The 14666-nt window shown below is 56.4% G+C and overlaps 5 protein-coding genes across 5 annotated transcripts; all 5 read right to left on the bottom strand.

The window, feature by feature from the left end:
• Nucleotides 1-879: 879 nt before the first annotated feature.
• On the bottom strand, nucleotides 880-4236 carry LBRM_32_0760 (putative OSM3-like kinesin; the record flags this gene model as incomplete). Its single annotated transcript, XM_001567383.1, has 1 exon — nucleotides 880-4236. One exon carries the CDS (start codon nucleotides 4234-4236, stop codon nucleotides 880-882), a length of 3357 nt encoding a protein of 1118 aa, XP_001567433.1.
• Nucleotides 4237-5882: 1646 nt separating this feature from the next.
• On the bottom strand, nucleotides 5883-6791 carry LBRM_32_0750 (conserved hypothetical protein; the record flags this gene model as incomplete). The annotated part of the gene is made up of 1 exon (XM_001567382.1): nucleotides 5883-6791. One exon carries the CDS (start codon nucleotides 6789-6791, stop codon nucleotides 5883-5885), a length of 909 nt encoding a protein of 302 aa, XP_001567432.1.
• A 1286-nt stretch (nucleotides 6792-8077) lies between these two features.
• Nucleotides 8078-8707, bottom strand: LBRM_32_0740 (putative centrin; the record flags this gene model as incomplete). The annotated part of the gene is made up of 1 exon (XM_001567381.1): nucleotides 8078-8707. One exon carries the CDS (start codon nucleotides 8705-8707, stop codon nucleotides 8078-8080), a length of 630 nt encoding a protein of 209 aa, XP_001567431.1.
• An 884-nt stretch (nucleotides 8708-9591) lies between these two features.
• LBRM_32_0730 (conserved hypothetical protein) lies at nucleotides 9592-10437 on the bottom strand (the record flags this gene model as incomplete). Its single annotated transcript, XM_001567380.1, has 1 exon — nucleotides 9592-10437. The coding sequence occupies one exon, from the start codon at nucleotides 10435-10437 to the stop codon at nucleotides 9592-9594; it is 846 nt and encodes a 281-aa protein (XP_001567430.1).
• A 1639-nt stretch (nucleotides 10438-12076) lies between these two features.
• LBRM_32_0720 (putative phosphatase) lies at nucleotides 12077-13891 on the bottom strand (the record flags this gene model as incomplete). The annotated part of the gene is made up of 1 exon (XM_001567379.1): nucleotides 12077-13891. One exon carries the CDS (start codon nucleotides 13889-13891, stop codon nucleotides 12077-12079), a length of 1815 nt encoding a protein of 604 aa, XP_001567429.1.
• Nucleotides 13892-14666: the final 775 nt, after the last annotated feature.

The following is a 14666-nucleotide window of genomic DNA, read 5'->3' as shown; positions in this document are numbered from 1 at the left end:
TCGCTGCGGCGACGCTGCAGAGGGTCGCGGCGCAGGCAGAGAAGCTGTAGCGCCTGTGTCCGACACTGGCGCATCAAGAGATCCACGACGCGCACCGCTATCGCCGACAGGCCGTTCTCCACTTTTCTGAGGTGGCACAGACGTATCGTTTCCGCATTCCTCGTCGCTGGTGTCCGCGTCCGTGCTATCGACCAGAGAGTCTGACCTCTCGCCCTCGCTGCCACTGTCGTCGACCGAAGCAGAAGTGGAGGACGACGCAGTTGAAGAGGAAGACGCGCTTGAAGACGTACCGTGTTCGGACGGTGGTGGTGGGAGAATGAGGACGTGGGTAGCCTCTGTCGCGGAGCGCACAATGCGACCGCCGTGGTAGCAGATTAGCTGCATCAACTCCACATCCGGCCTAGGGCCGTTGAGGAAGAAGCGGCAGAAGGCAAAGACGGTGGTGTTGCTGAGCGCTGTGCAGTTGCTAATACACGAGGAAGGGTAGCGCAGGTTCCACTCAGAGAAGAGAATGCAGCGGGAGATACACACACACACACACACACACACACACACCTGTATGAAGGCAGAGAGCCAACAGCGAAGCGATCAAACGATTGGACCCTTCGCATGCGCCTCGCTTCACAGGAGCGGTGACAGAGGCGCGCACCAGGGACGGTACGCGAAGCAGCTATAGCAACACCAAGCACAAGAGGACAGTTAGAAAAAAAGAGGGTTACAGCATGAAGAGGCGGAAGAGGAGCAGAAGTAGCAGCAGACATATGTGTTTGCTTCTGAGAGTGCGACGGAGGGAGTGTCTTCTTTCCCTTCTGCCAAGGTGAGGGACGGAGTAGGGAAATAGAAAAAATATAGATTGCACACCTTTATTACACACACACATCAAAGCCCGCGAGACCGAATGCCGTTCCCTGGTCGATATGCGTCGTGCTCGCGCTGAGCCTCCTGCCGCTCAAGGTACAGCTTCATTGAGGCCACCTTCAGCTCCTCCAGCTTCGACCGCAGCGCCTCGTTCTCCAGAATCATCTCGTCGTAGCGCTGCGCGGCCTTACTGGCCGTTGCCTTGGCACTCTTGAGCTTCTTCTGCAGCGCCTTTTCCTTCATGCGCTCTTCGTTAATGCGCTCCTCGCACTGCGCGGCGTTCTCAGCGAGGCGACGGTTGTTACTGGCGGCCAACGCGTTCATCCGCTCTGTCATCTCTGCGTGGAAGTTCTGCTCCTGCTGGCGCAGCTCCAGCTGCTTGTCCTGCACCACCTGCTCCAGCTCCTCGTTCTTCTGCTTCTCCTTCTCGAGCTGCTGGTTGGACCACTGCACCATCTGGCGGTTGCTCTCCAGCTCCTCATTCTTGATGGCGAGCGCGTCTTCTGTTCGCGCCACCTGCTCTTGCAGTCTCTGGTAGCTCTTGCGCTGCTCCTCGAACTCGGCGGCGGTATTACGGATGGCGTCAAGGCGCCGGTTCGCCTCCTCCACCTGGGTCTTGTAGTAGTCCACCTCGCTTTCTTTGCCCCGCACGGCGCTGTCCATCTCCGCCTTGAGAAGCTCGACTTGACTGCGCGCGTTCTCGAGTTCGAGGGCGAGCTGCTGGTTGTAGCTCTGCAGCTCGGCCACCTCCTTCTCCCTCTCGATCTTCTCCTCAGTGAACTGCGCGCGCTCCTCCGCCAACATAGACTCGAGCTCCCGAATTTTGCGCTCCGACTTGTTCAGCTTCCGGACAAGCTTGTCGCAGGCCTGGTCCTTTTCCAGCTGCATCGCCTCCATCTGGTCTTCCTTGCGCTGCAGCAGCTCCTTCAGCTGGTTTGCGGTGGCCTCATCTATGCCGCTACCGCCGTTTATATCGACCGGCACCCCTTGGGCGACACCGACAGAAAGCGCGCCAGCGGCCGGGCTACTTGCTGCCGTCGAGTTCGCCGTGACACGCCCAGTCTTGAGGAGTTCATACTTGAAGATCATGTCGTTGAGTTGCATCTGATGCTGATGCATGAGCTCTACAAGGCGTTGCTTTACACGGAGCTGCTGCTGCAACTGCGCTACGATGTCACCATTGACCGGCTCTTCATCGGCCGCCGCCAGAATGAACGCCTCCACCTCGTTTACAGCGGCTGCCTCAGCGCTCTCGAGGCTATTCGAGCCGGCAATGCAGACGCCAAAGCGGCGCAGCGACACGTTCGTCTCCTTGATACGGTTTTCAAGTACAGACTTGGCGTGGCGCGCCACCTCTAACTCATGCATTAGAGCAGCACGCTCCTCCCCACTGCCCCAGCCCGCTGGGTCTTGCCCAGAAGCGCTGACCGACCTGCGTGAGCTGCCAGCGGCGCCAACGATGCTAGCACCTCCCTGATCCTCCAGCATGAGTCGCAGCCGCTTTACTTCGCGCTCCTTCTCGGTGACCTTTAGCCTTGCCGCATCGACTTGATCCTGCAACGTCTTCATCTCTTCCTTCGTATTGGCGAGCTTCACCTTGATCTTCTCTTGGTCGCGCTCGATCTTCTCACGCAGCTTCACGTTCTCTTCGCGCAGGGTGTTGAGGTCCACCTTGAGCTGCGACGTGGCGCCTTGTTCAGCTGTGTGGCGCGCCGCCTCTTCGTCCCGTTGGCGCTGCAAGTCCTCCTTGGCGTGTGCGGCGTCGCTCAGCTGTCGCTGTGTCTGCCTCTCCAGCTCTTCCATCGCACGCCGAGCATACTTCTCCATGTCCTCCTGCGTATACGTCACCCTCCGCCAGTGCTCGTACTGCTCGGCAAAGCCATGGAGGTAGATGCCAATCTCTTTCACATCCCAGTCGTCTGAATTTTTCTTGGCTGCCTTGTCAGGCGACATGTGCATCCGCATCTGCTCCAGCTGCTCATCGGTGCAAACACGCTTGAGGAAGTTGATATTGGCAAACCGCAGATCGCGCAGCCGGCTGGACTCATTCGACAGGTTCGACTCCACAAGCTCACGTCGCTCCGACTCTTTGCGAATCTCGTGCTGCCGTTCCATCACCTCCTTCTCTTTCTGCTCGATTTGAGCCAGCAGGAAGCGGTTCTGCTCCTCAAGCTCGATGTTATTCTTCTCGCCGCCGCCACGGAGGTCGGAGTTCTCGATCTCAAGCTCCTCGATGCGCTGGCGCAGGTTGTCCTCCACATTCAGGTCCACGTTGCCCAGCCGCTTCTTAAGCTCCTCTATCTGCTCCATCAGGTCTTGGATGCGGGCATCTTTCGGGTCCATGTTCTTGATGGGCTTGTTCTCGATCTGCTTCGCGCGCAGTGCAAACCGGAGGGTCGAAATCGTCTCGGACAGGTTCTTATCGGACGGGCCGATGTTCGCGAACATAACTGTCTTGGCATTGCCGCCCAACGAGTCCTTCAGCAGCATCGTCAGCGGCGATCCGCGGTACGGGATGTGCTTTGCTCCCTTCACGATTGTGTCAATCACCGTGGCCAGCGCGGACAGGGACAAATTGATGTTGCAACCTTCTTTCGCTGTCTCGCCAGTTGCATTCGTCTTGCTAAGCTTCTCCGATCCGGCCAAGTCGACCACATTGATCTTGCTCGTCATGACGATCGGCGAGCTCGGGTCGTTCTCAAAGTCGAAGTTCTCAATCTGCACTGTGAAGAGAGAGTGACTGCGGCTGCTTGTGTCGTTGAGATCCGTCGAGGCCGTCTGCCGCCTCTCGGTACCGGCGTTGAACCACTTGATGGCCTCCTCAAAGCTAGTCACCTCTGGCATCACCGCACCCTTAACGTAAAAGTTCTTCAACATGTTTTGCTTAATCTCCAGGTTTACCTGCCTCGAGGCGAGCAAGTCGCGCGACTTGCCGTTGTACAGTTCTACATAGGACACCCTCACCTTGAAGGTCTTTGTGGACGACGTGAGTTTCTTGATTTCACAAAAGAGGTAGTCTACTACCTGTGGCATCATACCCCACATGTCCCGCTGACTCAGCTTACCCGTCATTGTGTGCGTCTTACCGGAGCCGGACTGACCGTAGGCGAAGACAGTGGCATTGTAGCCTTGCAGCACCGCGTCCGCCAGTGGCTGCACCTCCTGCAGGAAGATGTCGCGCTGGGTGAAGGAGTTGTTGTAGACAGCGTCGAACGCAAACACGTCAGAGTCCCCAATGGGGTGTCGCACCACCACCTGGTTGGTCGCCAGGTCGAGCCGAACGAGCGCTTTGTCACCGCGCTCCGCCTCGTACGGGAGAATGTCGCGGCAGCGGATGACGACGCGGATGTTCTCCGCCCCGGGGGTCGCTTTCACCATTTCGTGTTCTCTGTGTCGAGTATAACAGCGAAAAAAAAAGAAAAAAAGGGAAACACTGCAAGGCCTCCGTCCAGCCTTGGGTGGATGTGTCTGCACGGGTGGGGGATGACTTGGAATTCTTTTCGAATGTGCGCAGACGAACGCACGGGTATGAGCGTGGGTACAATGTAGGACAAGGAGGAGATAGAGCATATCAGCGGGAAACCAGTGTGGAGATAGGGAGAGAAAGGTAGTGAGTGCAGGAAGGAGTGGGCGAGGTGCGCACTGAGAGAAATTCTGAGAAAATAAGAGCAGCAACGCGGCTCTCGAGCAACAACAGCAAAAAGCGCATTCAAACAAGCAGAAGACACATCCGAATTGCTTTTTCTTCTTCAGCGTGGCCATTCTCTGCCACACAGCGTGCACTCCTCAACCCCACTCGGCCACCAGCCCATCGCAGGTCCAATCGCGTGGTGCGATGCCGCGCTAGACGCGCAGTAGAGCAGTGCGACGACCCAGCCATCCGAGCACGGCCGCAGACACGAACTCGACCCTACCCTCCGCCTCGCGAGTCGACTCACGGCCGCTCCCATCATGCCGGTCGCCTCTCGGGGCATCCCCCGGGGGGTGACGCTCGGCCTCCCCACACCAGCAGGCAGCGAGAGACTGGGTGGGACACGCTCGAGTCACGCCAACACGCTGCCGATCATATGAATGGCGCAGACCTGTTTGCTGGGGCAGGTCGCTCCAACGCCACACCGTCGAGGACCGGACCGCCGGCATCAGCAGCGATACGCTGCTCTGACTTTGTCAGGGCCTTTGATGCCTGACCCTGCCACCACCACCAGCAGCAGTGCCTCCGCATTGGCAGGCATAGGGGCTGCCTGGCCTCCCCACAGATCGGTTTACTGGGGCCTGATGCCACGCACTGAGGTGTCCACCCGACATCAGGGCGCCTCTTTTCTCGAGAAACAACAAAAGCGGGAAGGAAAGGGAAGAGGGAAAAGGGAGAAGCGAAGTGCGGAGAACTGCGCTGAGGGCTTTGATCCAGCTGCAGCCCCTCTCCTTCACTCCTCATACAGACACACAGTCAAGAGTCACACCAAGAGAGTCAGAGATCGGGTGGTCGGCACTTGTGCGCCCCTGCCGGCACCCCTTTTGTGCGCTGCAAGGGCCCCTCGTGCCGCCGCAAGACACCAGAGCAATAGAAGGAAGAGTATTTGGGAATGGGAAAAAACGAGGGGTATTCATGTGTTTTTTTTTTTTGATCCCCCCCCTGGCTGGACTCCACAAAGAGAGAAAGGGGAGTTGAAAATGATGGTGTGGTGATGCGGTGGCTGTGCCTCTGGGTACCACCAAAACAAACGCGAAGAGAAGAAAAAAAGCGGAACAGGAAGCACCACTCATGCATGAGAGCAAGAGAAGTGGATCGCCCGCGTGTGTGGTCTGGCGTGTGCAGTAACAGGAATAACTTTATCAAAAGATGCACGTGTACGCCAGGAACCCACCTGTGCGTGCGTAGGCATTCGTGTGGTAAATCGAGCCGCAGAGCCGCAAACAGTGGAAGAAAAAGTGGTGTGGGCGTCAGCGGTGGGGTACTGCGCCCAGAGACACACAGTTTACGCACAGGTTGAGAGGGAGACACACCATCACCGCCGCTTCTCTCCCTACATCTCGCAGCGACGGAGAGCGTCGTAGAACTCACCTATAGGCACAAACGCAACATCCAGCGGCCAGTGCGTGTGTAAGGCGATGTGCTCGGAGATGTCCAGATATGGGTCCTGGTAGAGTGAGACAGCTTGCGGATCGCGCGGTGGCGCGTTCTTCATAACCCGCGCCGCAATCACACCAACGCACCTTCCTGAGGAACGGCGAAGCACCGGACCGCCGCACATGCTCAAGGAAAGCGGAGGTACTGTGACTGAGCTGCTGGCAGAAACCGCGCTGCCGCTGCTGCTCCTTCTTACCTCCTCGGCTGGGCCATCGATGGAGGCTAACAGAACGATACCGTAGTCAAGCGACAAGAGAGCCGCCTTACACGTGGCTGCCAAACGCATGGGGGTAAGCATCAGTCCGTCGTCGTTTGGGTTTGCTCGCTCCTCCTCCGTATGCACTCCGCACAAGATAAGCTCATCCCCCTCCTCGATGGGATCCAGATCTGGCTCGATTACCTCCAGCGGAGATGTGGTGCCGGCACTGCTATCCTGTGGCGACTGTATGGTCTCCTTGAACTGCTTCTCCCTACACAGACGCAGTGAAGCAACATCAGTGTTCGGCATGTACTGCTGTCTGAACTCCAGCTCGAAAGATGATCGCACTTTACGTGTTGCTTCATCTGGTATGAGCAGGCGGGTGCTAATGTGCCGCTCTCCGATTGCCTTGAGCCCAACGGTGTCCCCGTAGAGCTTCCGGTACTTGACGGGGCAAGTGACGTGAGCAGCGGACATGACATGATAACTGTAGAAGGTGTTCAGTTGTTGAAAGGCTAAAAGAAACCCGCTCCCCCGCACAAGCGGCAGCACTGTCTGCCCCTTCTGGGTCCACAGGAAGTAGGAAGAAACGCCAAAGGTGAACATGCTGCCGGTGCTAGATACTAGCAAGTCGGAAGACTGCACGGTACTGAGGCAGCACGCCTCGATGCAGGTGTGTCCAATGGGGTGCTTGGATAAGCGAGGGGTATTAATGAGCACGGCGACCGATATGCAAAGAGTGCGTGAGGGGTGTAGAAGCGGTAGACCCGGTCTTTTTAGTGTCAGTTAGTCGCACGAACTTCTGTGTCGTTCCATCGGCATACACCCACACGTCGGTGAAGATGGAATAGACCGCTCCCTCTGCTGAAGTATGCAATTGTGTACCACAACACAACCCCGCCTCCTCTGTTGTGAGGAGAGGGATCGCTTTCTACTGTCTCTTCCACTCATTCCCGCAATGATTGTGAAGAAAGGGGCGGTTGGTGCCACCGTCAAATGTGCAAGCGCGAGCCGACAAAGAAGGAAAGCGTGAACAAGAGAGAAGTGGGACCAAACATAACACTGAAGAGGAAGACACACGCCTCGTTAGTGGGCCAACGTCAACGCAAGAGAGCGAGGAGAGAACAGCAGAGAAGGCAACCAGGGCAGGCGAAAAGAGGCATAAAGGGGAAGGGGGTGAATCAGGGATCTGTGAAAAGGAAAGGACAAAGTGCCCACCGTCATAGCATCGCAAGGACATCGTAGGTGGACCTCATCTTTGTTTCACAAAATTGACGAAAGAAGCAGAGACAAATATGACTTCCCCTTCCCCATCGCATACCTCAGCTGGAGTGAAGTGTCGCAAGAGAAAGAGCAACGTTCTCCTCTGTTCCTCCCCCCCCGCGCCCTCTCTAACTCTCGCCAGTCTTGCTGAAATTACTCGGGGTCTACCCTCTGACCAAGCGTCAGCGACAGGCTGCTGAGAGCCACGTCGCTTGGAGTAGAACACAAGACACACAAGGAGGAGTGTGACACTGTACTCAGAGCTGGTGGCTCCATAAGCTCCAAACGCTTGATGTAGCATATTTTTTCTCTTCGCTTTGTTTCTTTGTTGCTCACACATCAAAGCCTAGCTCGCGTTATAGTGTACATGACGGGGGAGCTCACCAGCTTTGCATGCTGTCCTTCTATGCGGTCATGCATCGAAGAGAAGCGTTGTTAGCCAGTCCGCTCATCATTGCACTGGCCCACCCCTTTCGATTTTTTTTTTGGCTTTCTCGCCCTGCACAACAGCAGCTCCGCCAGCAGACATGGAAACTGCACGCAGGGTGCTAAGGGCGCAGGCGCAATTCGAGCGACCGCACAAGTTTGTCGAGAGGCTTGGTCCTCTTCACTCTCCCTCCTCAGCTCATTCAGTAAACGTTGGCTCGCTTCATCAAACGCAAGTACTCAGCCTCTGAGACTGCCAGCGCATCTCTTGCGTCGAACTCTGACTGTCCTTGTGTGGGGGCGTGGTACCCAACAGAGCGTGCGAACTGGATCATCTCGGACAGCTCGTCGTCTGTCATGTTCATATGCAGTGCGTCAGCCATGGAGCGCAGGTCGTCGAGGCCGATGTACCCCTTGTCATCTCGGTCCATCTGTTTAAAGGCACGCACCGACTCATTCTTGGTCTCTGGTTTGGTCATCTTCAGCACTAGAACGCTGTAGAAGTCATTGAAGTCGATTGACTCAGCGCCGGTAGCGCCCACCTCTTGCAGCAGCTTCTGGAGCTCCGCGCTGCCTACATCGTATCCAAGAGCATAGAGAGCAACCACAGCCTCGTGTGCAGGGATGAGGCCTTTTCCGGAGTCATCAAACTTATCGAATGCCTGGCGTAGCTGCTGTTTGTACTCCAGAGGCACCTCCAGCAGCGCCGCGGGTGTGAACGCCGATGATGCTGCGCTGTGCCTCGCACCTGTGCCTGGTGCGGTGCAGACAGTGTTAGCTTTGGCCGCTTTGCTGGTCCTCGCGTGAGGACCCTTCTTGGCTGCCGCAGACATGATTCACAAGAAAAATGGGAGGCGGCGCCCTATGGAGGCAGAGTGCGCTAGTGTCTGTGGTGAGACGGGCGGCCCTTGAATAGAAAAGAGCGAGTCGAGCTGTGGTGTGCTGCTCACACACTCGCACACGGAAGGACAGAGAAAAAGAGTCAACGGAGTGAAGAAAAATCAAAGCCCATCGCAGAAGACACACGAAAGCTGGAGCACGAAGAGCGTTCGATAGAAAGGGGGAGACCCACTGTCGACAGTCGCATCTCAGTGGTGTTGTTTTGGAGGGTGAGGCGCGCACGTATAGAGAAAAAAGGAGAAGAGGGAATACAAGAGGGGCTACCTGCTCTCCTTATTCTGCTCTTACTGCCGCCGTGGGCGCTTCCGTGGGGCTTTACTGCATTTCATGGGCCCACTCCCTTCACAACAGCTGTCCTACGGTGATGTGCGCACACGTGTCCACACCTTCTCTCTTCTCCCTCCCTGGCAACGCATAGCCTGCGAGCATGCGCTCCTGCTACGGTCTGTCCACCAAATATGGTCACACGGAAACACACTGTTCGCTGGCGGGAGTGACTTCTGTTTGCCGGATGCCGCACTTTCTTTCGATGTAGGCAATGAGCTCCACAGCGCTAAGGAGCACTTCTCGACTCGCTTGCCAACCGACAGAAGGAAGGGGAAGGGGGCCACGCCAACGTCGCCGCCTCTCCCGTCGCCAACAAAACTATACAACCCCAAAGCAAGAAGTAAATCTCTCAACTAAGGCCATCCCATGGCTAAAACGATGCAGGTAGTGTGCACCCCCTCCCCTTGCCTCACCGCCGCCGCTGTCGACGCGGTGGTGCCTTGAGCACCCACGCACGCACTTTACACTTGTGCCCTGAAGTGCTCACCTACTACACCGTCACCGAGGACACAACGTGGTAGTACCCATCCTTTCCCTGGCCCTTCATGCTGCACAGATCGACCCTGTTAAAGGTGACGTCACCAAAGTCGTGATGCTGATGAGCCGCCCACATCGACATGGGAAGCTGACGACCAAACTCACCAATCTGCGATGGACGGAGCTTAGCGACGGTGACGTGGGGCACGTAAGAATCGTTCGGGTTGCCCTTCATGTCCACGCCTAAGCCGAGCCCTACGTCTCTTCGAATGCGGCGCACAAGCGTGTCTAGTGTGGTGAAGTGTGCCTCAGTAATGCATCTCGCGAACAGCACACGGCCCTGTCCGAAGGTGCCAAGGCCGCGAAAGCGCAGCTGCAGTGGCCCCGTGCACGTATCATGACACGCCTGGTCGACGCAATCTTGGATGGCCGCCAGCACATCAGGTGCTGCAGGATCCGCGGCTTTCTCTGCTGTGGATGTGTCACCACTAATGGACATCACCCCCAGGGTGACGTGTAGCTTAGCAGCAGGAATCAGAAGCGGCTCGATGTGCGCATTAGAAAATAGCATGCTGTCGTGCATCTCCTTCACGCGCACCCGAAGTAGGCACCGGGTCGGTAGCGGAAGCGAGAAAAAGTGTGTGGGGCGAGTTCGCTGGCTCCACGCTGGCGGCTCCGTCTGCCGTGTCTCCCCCGTCACAAAGCTCGACCGTAGCTGGCGCCGGTACCGGGACTGGATATCGGCCTCTTCCGCTCCAGAAGCTGAGGTGTTACGCTGGTCAATAATTCGATGGTTGATGGGGAAGTAGAGCCCACGCTCTGCCCGCTCGCGGAGCACACGACTGCACTGCAGCCACATGATGCCTCGCAGAAAGAGATGGACAATACAAGCAGTGTATGCCTCTGTGTAGGTCCAACCTTGTGCCCTGCGTGCCAGTCTACATGCAGGTCTGTGGTGTTGTCAAGTAGGAGAGGGAAGACAAGGAGAGGAGTGAACAGACACACAAGGAGCGAGAGTGGAAGAAGGGAAAACGTGAACCTGTGAGAGCTGAGGAGCCACTGAAGGACATCACCCCACCCCCTCCCACTTCGCCGACACACACATGCCCGAAGAAACAGCAAAAAGATCAAGATGTACGTGCAGTAGACGAGCCAACGTAGAACAAGCGTCTCGCTGATCCGCCTCGCCATCGTTTGTCAAGAATGCTGAGAGACATGAACATTGTTGAAACACAACGTACGTGCATGCACGAGCGAGCGAGCGATCAATTACACACTGAAAAAATTACCCTTAAAAAAACACCACCCTTCAGCAACCGCAAGGTAAGCATACACGAGCTCCACCTCTCTTGTGCTTTCGTATGCACTCATTATAGTCTTACATTTTTCTAGACCTCACGCATCGAGGTGCTGAGGGCAGCGAGGGAATCTGCGACGGTGTCACAGAAAAGAAAACAAGAGAGAGCAGATAAAGGCAAGATGATAGAAGAGAGAGAAATAAACTCCGAAATAAAAGCTGAGCCACGATAGAAGCCAAATAAATGTATGCAAGAACAGGCGAGTAGGCGCAATAGAGTAGCGGTGAAGAAGAGTAACGAACAGCACACATGAATGCGCTCGCGCGCGCTCACACACATACGCCCAGCCGAATATACAGAGCCACGCCATCCCCACTACGTTGACGAATTATTATGTCTTGGCGTACACACGTGTATGTATCGCGCGCAAGTCCACAGAGGCATTAATAACGTGGAGTGAGGCAAAAGAAGGCGGTGTCGAGCCATCCACGCGTGTCTGTCTGTCTGACTCGGTGTGCGTGTGTGTGTGGTTGTGTGGGTGTGTCTGTGTGTTATCACATCGGTGCGCGTGTTCATTAGATGTACTTAGCGGCATGACGTTCGGACCCTCACAAACTTGTAACGCAAATAAACAGATGATGGTGAAGAAACACAAAACAAGCACGAGAATCGCCGAAGAGAGGCGCGAGCGAAGAGGGGGTTGAGCGAGAGAAAGCAATGGAGATGTGAGGGGTGCGGAGGGAGGGCGGTCACCCAACCTTGGCGAAAAGGGGAACTGTATGGGAAGAACATCGACCCACTCGCGGACGCACCTCTCAAGGAGAAAAAGAAAGAGAGGGAAAGGAGAGGCGAGTGGGGCATGTGCTAACATCACAGGGAGGTGGCTGGAAGCACACGCATACACTTACACACAGAACTAAGAGAGAAAAGAGTCACAACTGCACAGACAACTACAGGAACATAATGCCTCTGCTGCTGCTGGTGCGCCTTCTATGCATCACCCATCTGCGTGTGTATGTGTATGAATGGCAGGGTAGAGGTAGCTAGATAAGGGGAAAGGAAGGGAGGGGCGAGGCATGGAAACGTACACGCACACACACACACACACACACACACACGAACACGCGCGCACTCCAACAGTGAGAGAAGCACCAGAGAAAATGCACCTTTGCGGAGACGAGGGGGACGCGCGTCGATGTTTCAGCGCCTTGTCGTGGCGTTGTCCGGAAAGCTGAACGGACGCTCTTGTTCGTCGCCGCCACGCCAACCATCCGTGTCGCGGCGGTATTCGATGAGTGGTTGCCGCCAGAGGCGCGTCTTGCTTTCCGAGCCCGCCTCCAGGGGGAGGTAGGCGTTGAGGACTTGAGAAGTGCGACTTCGTCTAGAAGGGCTCAGTGGAAAGTCAGGGGCCACTGTCCGGTTAGCCGGGATATTAGGCACCTCGAACGTAGCCGATAACACTGGGAGGGTCCGAATACTAGGCAAGCTCTTGCGCGGCGGATCGGTGTTCTTCGTTGCCTCCAGCACAATAGAGGAGGCCAGTGCAATCCGCTTGATAGTGCGGTGGGCGGCGGGCACGGCGTCGTAGTTGAAGTACATGTCCCCCACACTCCTACCCCAGTCCAAGAAAAACTTGTGAATGAGCTCGCGCTCGAGCGGACTATGGCGAACCTTGATCGGGTTGAAGGCGTGGTTGAAGGCATCGACAATGCAGTGGAAGGCGGAGTTGGTAAGGTTGGTGTTGTCCACCTGCCTTGCAATGATGTAGAGCGCAGAGATGACCATCCCCAGCGTGTGGCGTGCCGGCTTCGGCAGGATGCGGCGAATCTCCAGTGGCAGGCCCTCCTGTTTCGAGAAGGACATCCGCTTGCTCTTCACGATCTGGTCGCAATTCTCCTCCGTCAGCGCCGGCGACGACGTGCTGCGGAACCAGTCGCACACTAAAAAGCTCAGGATAGACACATCACGCACACTCTGCACGCGGAAGCGGCGACGGTTGATGGCGAGGCGGCACGCGGACAGCGTCGTGTCCGTCGGGGCTGCGCTTGGGCCAAGAGACCGCAATGCCAGTCGCGCCGCATCTGTGTTGCCCTTCGTCAGGTTGAGCAGGCGGCACAAGATGGTATGAAGAAAGAGCGGTACGCTTTTATACAAGTCTGCCTGCTCACCATGCAGGACGAGGTGCTGCCGTTGAATGAAAAGGTTGAGATCGATCAAAGCATCGGAGATTTCAACCCGGAATGCCTGTGAGAGTCGCCACAGATGCTTCTCGAAGTCCACAATGAATTGCGCCTGGCGACGCGTCTGAATGGCACCAGGACGCGACTTGCGCACCAGCGCGATCGCTTCGTGGGACGGGATGTGCTGACTGTACACGTAGTAGCACGCGATCATGAGCCCCGTGCGACCAAGCCCGGCGTGGCAGTGCACCAGGACCTTACCTTTCTGCTTGATATGGTAGTCCATGACCTGCACACTGCGCAGCACGACGTCTTGCTGCGGGGTCGTCATGTCAGGCCACGGAAATTCGTAGTACGAGATGCCGTGCGGCATTAGGTCTTCGGCACCGTTGTAGCTGTAGCCGCTGCTCTCGTAGATACCATCCGGTCCGCAGTTGCCATGCTCACCCTTCTCCTGTAGGTTGAGCACGCCAGTGATATGTTTGGAATGAAACTGAGCAATAATAGGGTATTTGAGAAATAGCGACGTCGACGGTCGCTGGCTCGCGATGACGTCGTCGCCGACCCAGTTCGACTGCAGACCCTCGATGGCCGCGGCGCGCTGCTCCTTCTCCCTCATAGACTCCCAGCTCTCCTGTCGGCATTTGGTGCCGCCGCAGAAAAGCGAGCAGTGCACGCTCTGCCGCGCGCGATCGAGCCAGGCATCCTGCTCTGACTCGTCGACGTGTCTCAGCTTTGTACGCCGCTTCTTTTTCTTGTGCTTGGAGCCGCCTTTCCCTCGCGCTGCGCGCTCCACTGGAGGACGGCCATAGGTGTCGGTCACGTCTGCCAGCATCCAGCCTGCTATAGCTCTGCTCACAACAACAGCTCCGATAGCTGTCCCTAGGTGTCTGCAGCTGTGTATTAAGTGAGTACAGGTGACGTGACCTGATGTGATACAATCTATCCCCACTACTGTGTACAACCACACGAGCACCTCATCGATCGATGCACGAGGTCAGAAGCAAGAAAGCGAAAGTGATGTGGGAAAAACAGATCGAGCTGCGGAGAGCTAGGGAAAGTAAAAACGAGTCAAAGACGCGAGAGAGGTGGAAGGAGGATGTGGTGGAGGAATGGAGCAAGGGGAAGTAACACGCAGCGGATTCTACAGTTACAGCCATATGCGGGAGCACCAGGAAGGGAGAAAGGCGAGGAAGAAAAGAAGGTCGGTTCCTTTTTCAATGTGACAATTCTCTACCCTACCGCATGAAGTTATCTCCACTCTACCTCCGTCCATCACAGGCCCAGTCGGGTCGCGTGAAGCAATACGAGACACGCGATACCGCAGTTCGCCACCTCCTTGGATTTGTTTTGTGTGCTTCTGTGGAGGGGGAGTGCGGCGTACTTCATGCTGCCCAGGTACGCACCTCCAGTAGCGATTGAGACAGGGGCCCTAAGACAGGAGAAGGGTGGGTAAACGGAAGAGAAACGCACTATATCTGTGAAGGTTTACTTGCCGGCCTGCACTCCTCGTCGTCTCACAGAAGCTGCGCCGCCGATTGAGCAAGGGTGCTAAGGGATGAACTAGCGCGTACATCTGATAAGAAGACTGATGAAAAGCGGCAAGGATA

The sequence above is a fragment of the Leishmania braziliensis genome, chromosome 32 (genome assembly GCF_000002845.2).
Source record: "Leishmania braziliensis MHOM/BR/75/M2904 complete genome, chromosome 32".
Taxonomy (NCBI): Eukaryota; Euglenozoa; class Kinetoplastea; order Trypanosomatida; family Trypanosomatidae; genus Leishmania; species Leishmania braziliensis.
The sequence above is the reverse complement of the archived record's forward strand: the minus strand, read 5'-3'. Positions and strand labels throughout refer to the sequence as shown.